The 18,177-nt window shown below is 46.4% G+C and overlaps 1 protein-coding gene across 4 annotated transcripts in view; it reads right to left on the bottom strand.

Annotated features, from left to right (window-relative positions):
- Window positions 1–18,177, bottom strand: part of LOC127972167 (serine/threonine-protein kinase SIK3 homolog) — a 34,411-nt gene that overhangs the window by 4,683 nt on the left and 11,551 nt on the right. Inside the window, exons 4-21 of one of the 4 annotated variants that reach the window (XM_052575493.1) lie at window positions 17,976–18,137; window positions 16,532–16,656; window positions 15,684–15,807; window positions 13,758–13,876; window positions 13,512–13,622; window positions 13,273–13,404; window positions 12,804–12,875; window positions 12,584–12,693; window positions 11,680–11,830; window positions 11,441–11,593; window positions 11,110–11,183; window positions 10,052–10,162; window positions 8,443–8,584; window positions 8,236–8,355; window positions 7,807–7,868; window positions 3,220–3,329; window positions 2,872–3,139; window positions 113–804 (exon numbers count right to left, since the gene is read on the bottom strand). In XM_052575493.1, coding sequence (XP_052431453.1) covers window positions 113–804; window positions 2,872–3,139; window positions 3,220–3,329; window positions 7,807–7,868; window positions 8,236–8,355; window positions 8,443–8,584; window positions 10,052–10,162; window positions 11,110–11,183; window positions 11,441–11,593; window positions 11,680–11,830; window positions 12,584–12,693; window positions 12,804–12,875; window positions 13,273–13,404; window positions 13,512–13,622; window positions 13,758–13,876; window positions 15,684–15,807; window positions 16,532–16,656; window positions 17,976–18,137 — 2,838 coding nt within the window. Of the gene's footprint in view, window positions 1–112; window positions 805–2,871; window positions 3,140–3,219; window positions 3,330–7,806; window positions 7,869–8,235; window positions 8,356–8,442; window positions 8,585–10,051; window positions 10,163–11,109; window positions 11,184–11,440; window positions 11,594–11,679; window positions 11,831–12,583; window positions 12,694–12,803; window positions 12,879–13,272; window positions 13,405–13,511; window positions 13,623–13,757; window positions 13,877–15,683; window positions 15,808–16,531; window positions 16,657–17,975; window positions 18,138–18,177 lie in introns of all 4 variants that reach the window. The other 3 variants (XM_052575492.1, XM_052575494.1, XM_052575495.1) reach the window with 3 other exon arrangements.

Raw genomic sequence — 18,177 nt, 5'->3', positions numbered from 1 at the left:
ATGAGAATTTAAAGCGACTGATATTGTTATCTTTATAGTTATCGTTCTTAGTATAAACAGAACTTAAAGCTCTACTTGACTTAAACTGTAAGTGTGTGAGTGCAGTGTGTACCTCTGGCCGCCGTGCTGCTGCGCATGTAGGCGTGTCTGTGGTTGGGGGAGGAGCCAAGGGGCGGAGCCAGCATCTCATGTGCCTCAGCGCAGGGGGCGGTGGCTTTGGCCAGCAGGCCCTCATGATAGGCCGGCATCTCATCCTCCTCCATGCTCTCCGACTGAGGGGCTGGGCACTCGGGCAGGGTTCTGATCTGGAGCAGGTGATGGTAGTGCTGAGGGGGCGGGGCCTGTGGAGGGGCGGGGTCTAAGCTCTCAGCCGCTTGGCTGAGTTGCTGCAGCATCAGCATCTCCCCATAGTCCTGTGGGTTGGTAGGCGGAGCCACTGTGGATGTGGCCATAGTGCCAGGGGGCGGAGCCGAACGGAGGCTCTGGCGTTTGAGCAGCGCGGCGAGGTCCTGCGGAGGCAGGCGAGGGTCAGCGTGACCCGTGAGCGAGTGGCGAGGCGAGAGCAGGCCCTGCAGGGTCGGCGTGACGTGTTGCTGAGCCGGACGATACTCCAGCGGCGTGGGAGAAAGCAGAGCCTGCTGCAGTGCAGACGGATAGCCCTGATAGCCCTCCAGCCCCGGCACCTTCAGCGACGCCCCCTGCAGGTAGGGGTTATAGGTGCCGATGACGCCGCTCACCCCCTCACCGAACATGTGCGGGGTAAACTGCTCATACATAGCAGTGTGGAAGCGACTTAAGCTGCGACTGCAACACAATCAAACACACGAGCACGACTGAGACCACAGGCTCCAATTAGCATAACCACACCCCTACTATCATTATGTGGGAGGAGTCTGGTCTGATCTGACTCCTCCCCTCTAGCTCTTGTTTACATGGACAGGAGTAATCTAATAATTTACCTTATTCTAAATAAGACAATATTATGATTAAAGTGTTCACATGAGTTGCTTTTAGAATATTCCTCTCATGTTCAGTTGTACATGTTGTAGTACACAGATCGATTATTGGCACATTATTACGCCCCCATGTGATGCCATCCAACGTCCACTCCAGAATTTGACATACATAGTTCATCTTCGTTATGATGCCATATACAGTTTCATTTTTAATTTACTGAAAGCTTCAAGTGCAGTTAATTATTTGTTAAGCTATACGTGCAAACAGACGACGTTGAAGCCATTCGCTTTTGTTTGTCGTCAAACGGTTGAACAATGTCATGTGTGTATCCTGTCGCAAATTGTGTTCTACACGATGGTAATGGTGTGATTAAGGTGTGTACTCCACATCTTAATTTTTCTTTGAGTATGACATTAGCTGGATTAAAGTCATCAAAAATCTCTGTTTGCATGGTATATTCGTAATCAGAGTATTGTCTTAATCGTGTTAAAATCGGATTGTTGTCCATGTAAACGCACTGAGTTTTCTAAAGTCAACATGAAACACTGATGTAAGGACTTTCAAATACAAAATTTCTAATATTAGTTGGTTTTTGTTTTGTTTTTTTTAAGATACACATTCAAACGCAGAAGCTGTGCATTCACATGTTTATGTCCGGAGGTGTGAGATAATACAGATTTTGTTAGAAAGGCATCACTGCTGTGTTGTTAATTCAGATAATGTTGGAGGACTAGAGTGAATACAGCAGCTGTCTGTTGAAGAGCTTTCTCATATTACTGATCCACCTCTATATTCATGCACTATTATAATTTACAGTCGAAAAATGTAAAAGGACATTCCTCATCAGCTGATTTAGTCTTAATTCTGATTTCTGTTTTGGCTGCGGCTATTTAAATTAAGCAAAAATAGCCATAGATTCTATTTACACTGTTAAAATAACATGATTTTCTGCTATTTATATTACTTATTGCAATTTAGGTGGCAACTAACTGCATCCCGGTATTGCAGAACATTACAAAATAATATGCAATAATGACATTTTGAGAGTAAATTATAATTTTAATTCAAATTATTAAATGGATGCCATGTTATTGGGGCGATGAGGTTTGAAAAGGGAGAAGAAATAAAGTTTGCAAAAGCTGTATTTGAACTCGGGTCAATCGCTTCACTGCCACTGGATCTGTCATAACATGCTCTTCTTTGTAGTGTAGACCAGCCCAATCACAGTTTGGTGTTAGTGTAAATAGCCTCTGCCAACAAGGATATTTGCACTTAGAGTAAATAGACACTCCATTTTTTTTTATTGCAGTGAATTGTAAATGTAAAAAAGAACAATTAATAATTTTCAATTTTAACACTATTTTACTAAAGTTATTTTATTATAATTTTTAAATCAATCTGTAAACTTGTATCATCGCTACTGCATGGTAAAGTTCCATGAACCACAGCTGATGCTTTTTACTGTACATTTCAGATTTTTTTTTTTTACAGTGAATGCTGATTACATGTTGACTTTAAAACACATAATTTATCTGCTAACAGAACTGAGCATCTACTCCTCATCGTCCCGTCTCAGATCCGCTGGAGTTCAGATCTCCAGTGACCCAACACAGGACGCTCATCTACTGCTAGCACTGGACATCAGAGTCTCTCAGTACCTCAGCGTCCGGCGCTCAATCGTCTGGACTGAAACACCGTCTTCTGGGAGAATCTCGCAATATTTACACAAATCATTTCCACAACAGATGCATTTAAAACATCTACAAGCACTAAACATGCTGAACTGCATTTAAACAAAAATAAACAACACTGAATGAAAATAAACAATAAAAACATTTAAAAAACAAAAATAAAAGCACAAAACAAACGAACGGACAGAGCGATCTTGAAGCGTTTCTGTAGCGCTCGCATCACCTGTGAGTTTCTGCGTTATCTGCGCTCAGCTGCTTCCCCAGAACTCTGTGAGTGGGCGTGGCTAGGAAGCCCTGCCGCTGGGCTCCGCCCCCCAGCTCCACCTCTTGCACCTGAATGGTCACCTGCTGCTGTGCGAGTGTGCGGGCAGAACCTGGCGGAGGCTGCTGATTGGACATCGCCATGCGGGGGAGGCTGGTGGGGGGAGGGCTGGCGCTGGGAGACTGGTAGAGGGCGGAGCCATGCTGGAACTGAACTGCTGTTGGCCCACCTGTGGGAGGAGCTTAACACATCAGTGTCACGATCGACTGCATGTCTATCACACGACTGCTACCGCTGACTGACACTGACCATGTGCCTGCATCATCCCCTGACTCCCTGGAGGAGGACTCTGATTGGCTGGCCTGAAGAGGTGGTTGTTGGGATGCGTAGGAGGAGGACTGGAGGGCTGAATACGCAACCTGAGAGAGAAAGAAGCACAGCTATCAGCATCTGTCCTTCAGTGAGTGTGTGTCAATGAGTGAGTGTGTATGCGAGAGAGTGTGTGAGTCTGTGAGTGAGTGAGTGAGTGTGTGAGTGTACGTGAGAGAGTGTGTGAGAGTAAGTGCAAGAGTGACTGAGTGTGTGAGAGTAAGTGCAAGAGAGTAAATGTGTGAGTGGGTGTGAAAGTGTGACACAGTGAGTGTGAATGTGTGAAATCGTCTGCAAGAGTGAGTGTGTGTGCAAGAGTATGAGCAAGAGTGTGTGAGAGTAAGTGCAGGATGTGTGAGTGTGCGTGCAAGTGTGTCAGAGTGAGTGTGAATGTGTGAAACTGTCTGCAAGAGTGAGTGTGTGCAAGTGTGAGCAAGAGTGTGTGTGTGTGTGTGTGTGTATGCGTGCGAGAGTGTGTGAGTGTAAGTGCAAGAGATTGAGTGTGCATGCAAGAATGTGAGTGTGAGTCAGAGTGTGAGTCTGTGTGTGTGTGTGTGTGTGTGTGTGTGTGTGTGCAAGAGTGTATGTGTGTGTGTGAGTGTATGTGTGTGAGTGTGCGTGAGTGTGAGTGTGCAAGAGTGAGTCTGTGTGTGATTGCAAGAGAGTGAGAGTCAGTGTATGCAAGAGAGTGAGAGTCAGTGTATGCAAGAGTGTGAGTGTGTGAGATTGTGTTTGCGAGTGCGTGTGTGCAAAAGTGTGTGAGTGCAAGTGTGTGAAAGTGAATGTGAGTGTGTGAGTGAGTCAGTGAGTGTGTGAGTGAGTCAGTGAGTGTGTGAGTGAGTCTGTGAATCTGTGTGGTGTGTGGTAGTGAGTGAGAGTGAGTGTGAGATTGTATGCGCGAGAGTGTGTGTGTGTGTACAATAGTGTGAGTGCGTTAGAATGAATGTGAGTGTGTGTGTGCGAAAGTGTGTCTGAGCGCTAATCTGTGAATCTGTGTGTGTGCGAGAGTGTGAGTGTGTGAGCGTGAGTCTGTGAATGTATGTCTGTGAACGTGTGTGTGAATGTGTAAGTGTGTGTGTGTAACTCTTCAAGAGTGAGTGTGTGTGCAAGTGTCAGAGTGAGTGTGAACATCTGAAACTGTCGGCAAAAGCGTGTGTGTGCGAAAGTGTGAGCAAGAGTGTGTGTGTATGCGTGCTAGAGTGTGTGAGAGTAAGTGCAAGAGAGAGAGTGTGTGAGTGTGCGTGCAAGAATGTGAGTGTGATTCAGTATGTGCAAGTGTATGTGTGTGCGTGAGTATGTGTGAGTGTGTGTGCAAGATTGTTTGTGTGTGTGTGTGAGAGAGAGTGCAAGAGAGTGAGTGTGTGTGCAAGAGTGTGTGAGAGTCAGAGTGAGATTGTGTTTGCGAGTGTGTGTGTGTGCGCAAAAGTGTATGAGTGAGTGCAAGTGTGTAAGTGAATGTGAGTGAGTGTGCGAGTGAGTCATTGAGTGTGTATGTGAGTGTGAATCTGTGTGGTGTGTGCTAATGTGTGAGAGTGAATGTGAGATTGTATGTACCAGTGTGTTTGCGAGTGTGTGTGTGCAAAAGTGTGTGAGTGCAAGTGTGTGAGTCTGTGAATGTGTGTCTGTGAGCATGTGTGTGAATGTGTGAGTAAGTGTGTGTGAATGTGTGAAACTGTCTGCAAGAGTGAGTGTGTGAGCGAGAGTATGAGCAAGAGTGTGTGAGAGTAAGTGCAGGAGAGTATATGTGTGAGTGTGCGTGCAAGTATGTCAGAGTGAGTGTGAATGTGTGAAACTGTCTGCAAGAGTGAGTGTGTGCGAGTGTGAGCAAGAGTGTGTGTGTGTGTGTGAGTATGCGTGCGAGAGTGTGTGAGTGTAAGTGCAAGAGATTGAGTGTGCATGCAAGAATGTGAGTGTGAGTCTGTGTGTGTGTGTGTGTGTGTGTGTGCAAGTGTATGTGTGTGCGTGAGTGTGTGTGTGTGTGTGTGTGTGTGTGAGTGTGTGTGTGTGTGTGTGAGTGTGCGTGCAAGATTGTGAGTGTGTGTGTGTGAGTGCAAGAGATAGTGTGTGTGCAAGAGAGTGAGAGTCAGTGTATGCAAGAGTGTGAGTGTGTGAGATTGTGTTTGCGAGTGTGTGTGTGTGTGTGTGCAAAAGTGTGTGAGTGCAAGTGTTTGAGAGTGAATGTGAGTGAGTCAGTGAGTGTGTGTGTGAGTCTGTGAATCTGTGTGGTGTGTGGTAGTGTGTGAGAGTGAGTGTGAGATTGTATGCACGAGAGTGTGTGTGTGTGTACAATAGTGTGAGTGCGTTAGAATGAATGTAAGTGTGTGTGCGAAAGTGTGTGTGAGTGCTAATCTGTGAATCTGTGTGTGCGAGAGTGCGAGTGTGTGAGCGCGAGTCTGTGAATGTGTGTCTGTGAACGTGTGTGTGAATGTGTAAGTGTGTGTGTGTGTGTGTGTGAAACTGTCTTCAAGAGTGAGCAAGAGTGTGTGAGAGTAAGTGCAAGAGAGTAAACGTGTGAGTGTGTGTGCAAGTGTGTCAGAGTGAGTGTGAATGTCTGAAACTGTCTGCAAGAGCGTGTGTGCGCAAGTGTGTGTGTGAGTATGCGTGCTAGAGTGTGTGAGAGTAAGTGCAAGAGAGTGTGTGTGAGTGTGCGTGCAAGAATGTGAGTGTGATTCAGTATGTGTGCAAGTGTATGTGTGTGTGCGAGTATGTGTGAGTGTGTGTGCAAGATTGAGTGTGTGACATTGGTATGACACAGGTATTACAAGGAGAGGGTGACTTATGAGGACATAACCCATGTCCCCATTTTTCAAAACACTTATAAATCATACAGAATGAGTTTTTTTGAGAAAGTAAAAATGCACAAAGTTTCCTGTGAGGCTTAGGGTTAGGTGTAAGGTTAGTGTAAGGCCATAGAATATACAGTTTGTACAGTATAAAAACCATTACGCCTATGGGATGTCCCCACTTTTCACAAAAACAAACATGTGTGTGTGTGTGTGTGTGAGAGAGAGAGTGTAAGAGAGTGAGTGTGTGTGCAAGAGTGTGTGAGAGTCAGAGTGTGTGTGAGATTGTGTTTGCGAGTGTGTGTGTGTGCAAAAGTGTATGAGTGAGTGCAAGTGTGTAAGTGAATGTGAGTGAGTGTGCAAGTGAGTCATTGAGTGTGTATGTGTGTGAGTGTGAATCTGTGTGGTGTGTGCTAGTGTGTGAGAGTGAATGTGAGATTGTATGTAGCAGTGTGTTTGCGAGTGTGTGTGTGCAAAAGTGTGTGAGTGCAAGTGTGTGAGTCTGTGAATGTGTGTCTGTGAGCATGTGTGTGAATGTGTGAGTAAGTGTGTGTGAATGTGTGAAACTGTCTGCAAGAGTGAGTGTGTGAGCGAGAGTATGAGCAAGAGTGTGTGAGAGTAAGTGCAGGAGAGTATATGTGTGAGTGTGCGTGCAAGTATGTCAGAGTGAGTGTGAATGTGTGAAACTGTCTGCAAGAGTGAGTGTGTGCGAGTGTGAGTAAGAGTGTGTGTGTGAATGTGTGAAACTGTCTGCAAGAGTGAGTGTGTGTGCGAGAGTATGAGCAAGACTGTGTGAGAGTAAGTGCAAGAGAGTATATGTGTGAGTGTGCGTGCAAGTATGTCAGAGTGAGTGTGAATGTATGAAACTGTCTGCAAGAGTGAGTGTGTGCGAGTGTGAGCAAGAGTGTGTGTGTGAGTATGCGTGCTAAAGTGTGTGAATAAGTGCAAAAGAGTGAGTGTGTGAGAGTAAGTGCAAGAGAGTGACTGTGTGAGTGTGCGTGCAAGAATGTGAGTGTGAGTCAGTGTTTGTGCAATTGTATGTGTGTTTGAGTGTGTGTGTGTGTGTGTGTGTGTGTGTGAGAGAGAGAGTGAGTGTGTGTGCAAGAGTGTGTAAGAGTCAGAATGTGTGCAAGAGTGTGAGAGATTGTGTTTGAGTGTGTGTGCAAAAGTGTGTGTGAGTGCAAGTGTCTGAGTGAATGTGAGCGTGTGTTTGAGTGAGTCAGTGAGTGTGTGTGAATCTGTGTGGTGTGTGCTAGTGTGTGAGAGTGAATGTGAGATTTTATGTGCGAGTGTGTTTGAGTGTGTGTGTGTGTGTAAAAGTGAGTGTGTGAGTGTACAATAGTGTGAGTGCGTTAGAATGAATGTGAGTGTGTGTGCGAAAGTGTGTGTGAGCGCTAATCTGTGAATCTGTGTGTGTGCGAGAGTGTGAGTGTGTGTGGAAGAGTGTGTGAGAGCCTGTGCAAGAGTCTGAGTGTGTGAGCATGAGCGTGTGAATGTGTGTGTCTGTGAGCGTGTGTGAGTGAGTGTGTACTGGTATATATGGTTTATGAGGACACAGATGTGTATAATGTCATGGGTACTACAACAAAAACATGGTTTATGAGGACACTTAAAATGTTTAAATAACACACAAAACAGTGTTTTCTGTGAGGGGCAGGGTGTGGTTTGTACAGTATAAAAACCATTACGCTTATGGAGAGTCCACATAAACCACAAATGCAAGTGTGTGTGTGTGTGTGTGTACCTCTGTAGCTGGTATGTAAGGTGACTGCTGGGGTGGTTTTCTCCATGTCCCAAAGAGAGGGCCTGCAAACAGGAAGTCAACATGGTCACATCCCTTCATAGTCACAGTCAGGAGTGTGTGTGTGTGTGTGTTTAACCCTATTAAACCGGCTGCTTCATCATCAACATATCAAATCAAATTGCATTAATCTAACAGTAACTGTTCAATTGTTTGTGCTATAGAAATAATTAAAAATTCTCCTGACAGCTGATAACTTTATGGTAATGTACTGATTTCTGAAATAAAATTATTCTCAACTGAAATAACAAAAAATTTATCTCCGCTAGTTACCAAAACACTCTACAGTCAAAAGAAAACAAATCAGAAAAATTGAACATAGTGACTAATCTGAAGAATGTGAATGTGAGCAGAGCGGCGTGTGAGAGTGACCTGTATCTGCTGGTGAAGGATCTGCTGCTCCTGCTGGTAGAGAATGTGCTGCTGCTGTGTGTGCTCCATCAGACGCTCGTCCTGCGGAGCCGCGTACATCTTCTGCAGCTGCTCGCACTCCTGCACACACACACACACACACACAGTCAGTATTATGAGAGTTGTATCTGGACGTGGCTCTGAGCTGGAGAAGGCTGGTGTCCGCACCTGTTTGAGCTGTCGGATCAGGCTGTTGTTCTCCAGCTGCATCTTGAAGGCTTGGATGGTGGCGGCTCCGTCTGAGAAGCGTCTGACGGGAGAGAAGCGCTCCATCGGCAGGTGAAGAGTGTTACAGTCTTTATACGACGACCTGAGACACACAAACACTCTCCGTTACACAGACGCCACGCTGGAGTAAAGACAAACCGCTCGCTAAACACACCTCAGTGTGTGGCGTCAGCTGCAGCTCTACATGTGCAGAACACACACACACACACACACACATAAACACACACACACTCAACTGGTCTGATTTCAGTTCTTCAGCTTCTGAGAAGATCAACACAACACTCAAACACAGAAACACCTTCAGACTGAACATCAGCTCACCACCTCACAGATCATTTTACATCAGGTTTCCAGCTAATTGAGTTCATTATGAGTTTTCAGTGAATCTTTCTGTGAAGCTCCTCCGGACATTACTAACATTATTCCTGCAGAATAGAGTGTGTGACCTTTATAAACTCTGTGTGTGACCCTGGAGCTTTACACTGATGTATGGTTTGTCAGGAGGACAATATGTCAATGATAAAAGTAGCTGAGGAGACATCAACATCTTCAATATCTGATCAGAAGTGATCATGTGACCGCAGCCAGAGGTCAAACCTAACACCGTGGGGTCAGAGGTCACGTGAGTGCATGGTCGCTCCGGTCGTCCCGTGTGTGTCCAGCAGGGGGCGCAGTGACCTCACACAGCACTTCCTCCGCAGACAGGAAGCTTCCTGATGTCATTCCTCTCAGGGCTTCTCCATCAGACCAATGCTTTCACTTACAGCTTTAGATGAACTGCAGCACTTTACATTTAAACACTTATCTTGAAATCATTATGTTTTGGATCCTGAACACACAACTTACAAAAAATTAAATAAAGAAGAGTAAAAATAAATATATACATAAATGATATACATAGTAATTTAACCCTATAAAGCCTGATTGTTAACATGGTCGATCTCCTGGTGTCTTCTGTCTCTGAGGAGAGTTTAGTGTTTGATCAGTCAGAGATCTTCTAGTGTAACTGTACAAGCGTCCAGCTTCAGCTCGACTCAGATCTCTCCTGATTGTGATGAAGTAAAGGTCAGAATAAGGTCAGTAATATCTCCAGATGAACTCTTCCTGGACTGAAGCAGCTCAGCTTTACTTGATTCTCCATCAATCATGTTTTAGAGTCTCAAATCTGATCCTCAGGATCTTTTGAGGAGCTTTACTTTCACTGTTCCTCAGCGGAGGAATGATCTTCACAAGCCTCCAGAACATCTCACATCTTCTGAGGAGCCTTGATTTCTTCAGCTCTCCATCACTGTGTTATATGTGCGGATCATTTACATCTCGACACATTACTGGAGATATAGAGCACAGACTCATGTTTATTCAATTCTGGACCTCGTTACGATCAAAGCTGACCATCCCTGAACTAGTGTGTGTGTGTGTATGTATGTTAGTGTGTGTGAGTGTATGATGTGAGTGTGTGTGTGTATAGGTGTGTGTGTGTATGTATAGGTGAGTGTGAATAGGTGTGTGTGTGTGTGTGTGTGTGTGTGTGTGTGTGTTCAGCCCTCACCGGCTGTGCTGCTCAGGGCTCCAGCCCCTCTGCCGGTTTCTCTGTGTTTCTGCCGAGAGCTCGGGGCCCGTGCCGTGTGTCGTGTGCCGCTTGGAACTGTTCGCCAAATACCTGAACCACAGGAAGCAGCACGGATCAGCGCTCTGATTGGCCGCCTCCAGCCTCCGGAGGGACACACACCCAATCGGCACACAGAATCAGAGCTCGCCCCACCGCTAGCTTCAGCAAAGCCATTAGACAAAAGCAAAGCCACAGAAGGGAAGTCTGCCATCGTTTGGCACGAGAGAGAGAGGTCAGAGGTCACTAGCGGAACTCTGGAGGATTTAGAGTCATTTTAGAAAGTGATGCTGATGGACAGACAGAGACAGAGAGAGACCCCCAGAGCTCAAAGCAGCGCTGCAGTGTTTAGTGTGTCCCTGAGAGAGACCCGCGGCTCCCAGCACAGCACAGCAGCTCACACACACACACACACACAGCAGCTCACACACACACACACACACACACACACAGCAGCTCACACACACACACACAGACACACAGCAGCTCACACACACAGCAGCTCACACACACACACACACACACAGCAGCTCACACACACACACACACAGCAGCTCACACACACACACACACACACACACACACACACACAAACACAGCAGCTCACACACACAGCAGCTCTCACACACACACAAACACACACACACACAGCAGCTCACACACACACAGCAGCTCTCACACACACAGCAGCTCACACACACACAGCAGCTCACACAGCAGCTCACACACACACACACACACACACACAGCAGCTCACACATACACACACACACACAGACACACAGCAGCTCACACACACACACACGTACACACACAGCACAGCAGCTCACACACACACACACACACACGTACACACACACACAGCAGCTCACACACACACACACAGCAGCTCACACACACACACACACGTACACACACACACAGCACAGCAGCTCACACACACACACACACACACACACAGCAGCTCACACACACACACACACACACACACACTGCTGTACCTCTGAACGGCCTCCGGATCAGGCTCGGCGTCGGACCCCTCCTCATCCACCGGAGCCACGTCCAGGATCGGATGCTGACGAACACAGAGACATGCGTCAGAGCAATACTTTAGACTACTGCATTATTAATCTGAACCTCTGATATTATAGTAATGTATGAGCTGACAGATTGTTTGAAGTAATGTAGCTGATATACAGCCAAATGAATCAGAGTCGAATGTGCTGATCTGATGAACGAGACGTCACTGTGCTGATGTATGTCACGTGTGATCATGAACGCAGTACATCATGCTCAGCTGTGAGAAACAGGAGGATTGTGGGATAGTCTCACCGGGCTGGTGACCAGCGGCGACTGACCGCGCGGTCTCTTCAACAGCTGCTGCGCGTGAAGCTGGATGTTGGCCCCTCCATCAGACGCCCGGCGGCCCAGAGGACCCATGCCATTCAGCAGCTGCAGGGTGGGCGGCTGCAGGAGAGACTGTTCCTGCACACATCACACATCAGGTGATCTCAGGGTCAGCCGGTGGCCCAGCTGATGTGTGTGTGTGTGTGTGTGTGTGTGTGCTTTACCTTGTACTCCAGCTGCTGCGTGGGCTGCAGGTTCGGGGTCGGCATCAGATGCATCTGTGCCATGGTGGGCACCAGCGGAGGGAAGGGCGGCTGAGGGGCCACACGCGGAAACCCAGGAGCCAGTTTCTGAAGATCCTCCTGAAGCTCAGCCCTGACAAACACACACAACATCAGTGCTGGGGGAAGGTGGGAGGGGTCTAGAGTGAACTGGGAGGGGCTTGACTTAGGTGGGAGGGGTTTTAAGTGGTTTGGGATTGGCTTCAGTTAGATGGGGCAGATTTTGAGGAGAACTAGGAGGGCTTTAGTTAGGTGGGAGGGGTTAGGACAAACTGGGAGGGACTTTAGTTAAGTGGGAGGGATTTAGGGCAAACTGGGAGGGACTTTAGTTAAGTGGGAGGGATTTAGGGCAAACTGGGAGGGACTTTAGTTAAGTGGGAGGGATTTAGGGCAAACTGGGAGGGACTTTAGTTAGATGGGAGGGGTTAGGACAAACTGGGAGGCACTTTAGGGCAAACTGGGAGGGACTTTAGTTAAGTGGGAGGGATTTAGGGCAAACTGGGAGGGACTTTAGTTAGATGGGAGGGGTTAGGACAAACTGGGAGGCACTTTAGGGCAAACTGGGAGGGACTTTAGTTAGGTGGGAGGGATTTAGGGCAAACTGGGAGGGACTTTAGTTAGGTGGGAGGGATTTATGGCAAACTGGGAGGGACTTTAGTTAAGTGGGAGGGATTTATGGTAAACTAGGAGGCACTTTAGTTAAGTGGGAGGGGTTTATGGTAAACTGGGAGGGACTTTAGTTAGGTGGGAAGGTTTTAATGGCTTGTTAAGCTGTAGCTCCAGCTGGAGGAAAAGAGAGCAAATAAAAGACAGCAGAAACAGGAGCACTGGCTGGGTTGTGCAGTACCTGGGGTCCGGTACACCAACAGTGTGGCGTCTCATGGACAGGTATCGGGCCATTGCCTCTGGACTGGGCTCTTCTCCCTCATCGCTGTCCAGAGCCATCGTCCCGTCCGTCTGAAACACACACACACACACACAGGGTCAAAAACAATCCATTCTGCATCCTCACACTCCAGACTGATTTATTCTCACTGACTGTGAGCTGAAAGCAGTGTTGCACTCACCTCAACGATCTGATTCTCTGGGTTTATGAGCTGAACCTGTGGTACAGTCATACTGACAGTGTTACTCTGATCCTGCTGGACACACACAAACACACGTGATGAAGCAGATCAACCAAGTCAAGTCAAGTCTACTTTATTCATTTAGTGCTTTCAACAATACTAGCTTTCTTTTAATCTAGTCGTCATTTCAATTTTAATTCTGATCCACATTCTGGCTGCCTGTATTGAAACTAATCCCTTTCGTAAGTGATTTCAGAACAAATAAAGAAAACAAAAAATGACTATCAGAAAACACTATCACATAACCAGAATCCTCTCACAACCCCACGATCCCTTTCCTCTAGAATCATCGTTAGTTCTGCAGAAGCCCACAGCTTTGCTTCAACACAGTATGTAAATGAGGCACTCTGAAGCTCATGCATATTCCTCTCATCAGGAACCAAAGGTTGCTAATGGTAACAGCACACACCTGCACTGTGTTGAGCGTGTAAAGGGGGCGTGGCGTGGGCGGAGCAACACACAGGTTCTTGTGCCGCTTGAGTTTGTCAGACAGCAGGCTGTAGGTGGCGCTGTAGTGATCGTATGCGTCCGTGTGCAGAGACTGAAAGGAGAAACACAACCACATGAGTGTTCCAGAAGAGCTGATCTGAATGAAGGAGCGATGGGTGTGTGTGGGTGTGTGAGCGTGTGTGTGTGTGCGCGTGTCACCTGTAAGGTCCGCTCACGGTCGAAGCCCATCTCTGACATGGCCATCAGAATCTGCTCGTTAATTAACTCTGTTTCTCTCTCCACCTTCACCTGCTCACATTCTGCTATCAGCTGATAGAGGCACAGGCAAATCAGCAACATTTCTACACATCGTTAACTGAAATACTGCTTCAGGCCTAAGAACAGCTGAACTGCAAGCATCACGTGTGTGTATTGAGTGTTTTTGTGCTTGTGTGTGTGACTGACTCTGTCAAACTCAGGGTCGGGGTCTCCTTGTCTCATCCACTTGTTCTTACAGATCTGCTCCATTGAAAGTCGTCGACTGGGCTCCAGAACCAACATGTGTCTGATCAGATACTCACAGTCTGAAACACACAAACACACATCAGTCATGTGTTGTGGCTCAGCAAGGCAAGTATCTGTGTTTGTTTGTGTGTGTGTGTGTGTGTGTGAGAGATTGTGAGTATGCAAGTCTGTGTGTGTTAGTGTTTTTTTTAAAGTATGCATCTGAGTACGTGAAAGTGATTGTTAAAGAGTAAATCTGTGCGAGAATGAGTCTATGTGAGTGTGTATGAAAGTGAGTCCGTGCACAAGAGTGAGTTTGTGTGAGTGTGAGTCTGTGCTCGAGAGTGAGTCCGTGTGAGTGTGCATGAGAGTGAGTCTGTGTGAGTGTTTTAGTATGTGTGCACAAGAGTGAGTCTATGTGAGTGTGCATGAGTGAGTCTTTACACAAGAGTGAGTCTGTAAACGAGAGTGAGTCTATGTGAGTGTACATGAGAGTGAGTTTACGAGTGAGGTTGAGTGCACTAAAGTGAGTCCGTGTGAGTGTGAGTCTTTATGCACGACAGTGAGTCTTGTGTGCAAGAGAATGAGTCTGTGTGAGTGTGAACGAGAGTGAGTTTACGAGTGAGGCTTTGTGAGTGTTTACGAGAGTAAGTCTGTGTGCACGAGAGTGAGTCTGTGTGAATGTATATGAGAGTGAGTCTGTGTGCAAGAGAGTTAGTCCGTGTGAGTGTTTACGAGAGTAAGTCTGTGTGCACGAGAGGGAGTCTGTGTGAATGTGTATGAGAGTGAGTCTGTGTGCAAGAGAGTGAGTCCATTTGAGTGTGTATGAGAGTGAGTCTGTGTGTGATTCTGTGTGAGTGTTTACAAGAGTCTGTGTGAGTGTGTAAGAGATTGAGACTGTGTTTGTGAGTCTGTGTGAGTGCGCATGAGAGTGAGTCTGTGTGAGTGTGTGAGTGTGTGAGTCTGTGTGCACGAGAGTGAGTCTGTGTGAGTGTGCATGAGAGTGAGTCTGTGTAAGTGTGCGAAAGTGAGTCTATAGCCCTATTCGGACGGGACTAGCTTTACAGGGGGTGGTTAGAGAAATCTGCGTTTCACAGACGTACTTGGTGATTTTAATCCCGTCCGAATCTGCCACGTCTGTGTTTTTCTCACACAACTTCTGTGATAATTCTAGAGCAAATTACCTACCGTTTTTCAGCAAACTCAGTGATCCTCTGAGAAAACTAATCCCATCCGAATGCGAATGTCTGTGATTGCAGGTGATATTTTATTTCACAACGCTATCCTTGTGTGTTTTGGCCAATGTGAATTACCGTAGATGCTGTTACCGCGCGGATGTTTGATATATTTGCTTAGCGGCAAATAAATAATAATAAAAAAATACTAAAAATAATAAAATCAATAGCAACATCGCGCAAACTGTTAATACCGGCCATTGTAATATCAGCATCAGGCAAGATTACTCACGTTTATTTATGTACTCAGTTACATAATATTTTAATTACATTTAATAATAAAAAAGGAAAACAAGTTACACTAAAGGAACCACACATTAACATGGTTTTGCTATACTAGCCATTTAGTATTTATTGTGTAATAATACTAAGGCAATCATTCTGAATGAATGCAATGCACACATACAGAGCGAGTGATCTCTGTGACGCCCAGATGCACAAATCTGACCCTCCCACCTCTGTAATAAACACGGAGATACTAGTCCCGTCCGAATTGGTACATGAAAATCACAGACGTCAGGTGGAAAGAATTGAAATTCAAACGTAGTTTAGAAAACTAGTCCCGTCCGAATAGTGCTTATGTGAGTGTGCAAGAGTGTGTGCTTGATTGTGAGATTTGTGAGCATGCGAGAGTAAGCGTGAATGTTTGTACCTGTGGACATGAAAAACGGGATCCGGAACTTTCCACTGAGGACTCGAGCACGAAGGTTCTGTAAAGTGCTTCCATCAAACGGTAAGGCGCCACAGACCAGAACATACAACACCACACCCAAACTCTACAGAGAGAGAGAGAGAGAGAGTTTTTCCACACACTCATGCTCAGTACTGGAGCTGATCACATGATCTGTGTCCCGCAGCACACTGAAGAGGTTCACTGCATGTGTGCTTCTGCTGTATCTCAAAATCTGCACACGACAGCTGGAATAAAACTGAATTTAGAGCTGCATTTACTGACAGAGGAGTAGGCGGGTTCCTCACCATTGTCCATGATGCTTAAGCATTAACACATGTAATGTCTAAGTGAAATGTGAATTTAAATAATGTGTATATTTGATTACTACAATATAATTTATTCAAAATAAGTCACACTGTCAGCTCAGCTCTAGTATGTGTTATCAGCGCTCTGTTTCCACCAGTGATCCTGTGGTGCCCGCCACAATATCAAAACTGACTGCCACAAATATATTTTCCAAAAGGCTATGACTCCATTGAATAAACCGCACGGCACATTTTTTAATCGAAAACCCGGTGTGGGTGTTTTTATATCACTGTATTTCTGAAGGAAACCGTCTGTCTTCAGAAAGTTTTGAATGTCATTTTCATCTCATCTTGCATGTAATGTCTGATAAAGCAGTGTTTGTGAGCAGAGCACTTCTTTGTGTACAGCGGTTACCAGGGAAACCTCAATCTCTACCACTCCAACAGCCTCCTGCTGGCAGAGAATTAATTTGCAGATATATGCCGCCACAATTAGTGAAAGTCTGTGGGAAACAATGTTACCCATATGTCCACTTTAGGTCCATCGTACTCTTTCCCCTCGAAGAGTTCGGGTGCGGCGTACGGAGGACTGCCACACCACGTCTTCAGCAGCTGTCCTCGAGAAAACAGATTACTGAAGCCGAAATCTGAGGAGACAGAGAGACGGCCAGGTTCAACACACTACATAAACAGCGACACACACACACTCTTACTCACTTTTACTCACACTCTCTCACTCACACACACACACACACACACACACACACACACACATACGTATCATAGTGAGTCTGTCTGTACGAGTAAGTGTGCGAGAGTGAGTCTGCAAGTGTGCAAGAGTGAGCTTGTGAGTGAGTCTGTGTGTACCTGTGTGTGTGTGTGTTTGAGAGTGAGTCTGCAAGTGTGTGAGAGCAAGTCTTTGAGTCTGTGTGTACGAGAGAGTCTGTAAGTGTGCGAGAGTGAGTTTATGAGTGAGTCTGTGTGTATGAGTGTGAGTGTATGTGAAAGTGCGAGAGTGAGTGTGCGAGAGTAAGTCTGTATGTGCGAGAGTGAGTCTAAGTGTGCGAGTGTGAGTCTAAGTGTGCGAGTGTGAATCTGTGTACGAGAGTGAGTCTGTGAGTGAGTCTGTGTATGAGTGTGAGTCTGTGAGTGTGCGAGAGTGAGTCTGTTTGTATAAGAGTGAGTCTGTGAGTGAGATGGTGTGTATGAGAGTGAGTCTGTGAGTGAGTCTGTGTATGAGTGTGAGTCTGTGAGTGTGCGAGAGTGAGTCTGCAAGTGTGAGAGTGAGTCTGTGAGTGAGATGGTGTGTATGAGAGTGAGTCTGTGAGTGTGCGAGAGTGAGTCTGTGTCTGCGAGAGTGAGTCTAAGTGTGCGAGTGTGAGTCTGTACGAGAGTGAGTCTGTGAGTGTGAGTGAGTCTGTGAGTGAGATGGTGTGTATGAGAGTGAGTCTGTGTGAGTGTGCGAGAGTGAGTCTGTGTGAGTGTGCGAGAGTGAGTCTTAGTGTGCGAGTGTGAATCTAAGTGTGCGAGTGTGAATCTAAGTGTGCGAGTGTGAATCTAAGTGTGCGAGTGTGAATCTAAGTGTGCGAGTGTGAGTCTGTGTACGAGAGTGAGTCTGTGTATGTGTGTGAGTCTGTGTGAGTGTGCGAGAGTGAGTCTGTGTGTATAAGAGTGAGTCTGTAACTGTGCGAGAGTGAGTCTGTAAGTGTGAGAGTGAGTCTAAGTGTGCAAGTGTTAGTCTGTGTACAAGAGTCTGTGAGTGAGTCTATGAGTGTGAGTCCGTGTGAGTGTGCGAGACTGAGTGTACGAGAGTCTGTAAGTGTGCAAGAGTAAGTCTGCAGGTGTGCGAGAGTGAGTGTGAGTGAGTCTGTGTGTACGAGAGTGAGTGAGTAACACAAAAAGACACACACACACACACACACACACACACACACACACATACAAATTATTTTACATACACACACACCTGCGATCTTGATGTTGAGATTGTGGTCCAGCAGCAGGTTTTCTGCCTTCAGGTCTCTGTGGACGATGTTCCTGCAGTGACAGAAATAAACCGCCGCTACGATCTGCTTGAACTTCCGCCGCGCGTCTTTCTCCGCCATCCGTCCGTGAGCCACGAGGTGATCTGAGAAACACACAGGAGGAGAAACACCTCAGAGACGTTC

Source organism: Carassius gibelio, chromosome B15 (genome assembly GCF_023724105.1).
Source record: "Carassius gibelio isolate Cgi1373 ecotype wild population from Czech Republic chromosome B15, carGib1.2-hapl.c, whole genome shotgun sequence".
NCBI classification, from domain to species: Eukaryota; Metazoa; Chordata; class Actinopteri; order Cypriniformes; family Cyprinidae; genus Carassius; species Carassius gibelio.
This window is presented reverse-complemented; position numbering and strand designations above follow the sequence as displayed.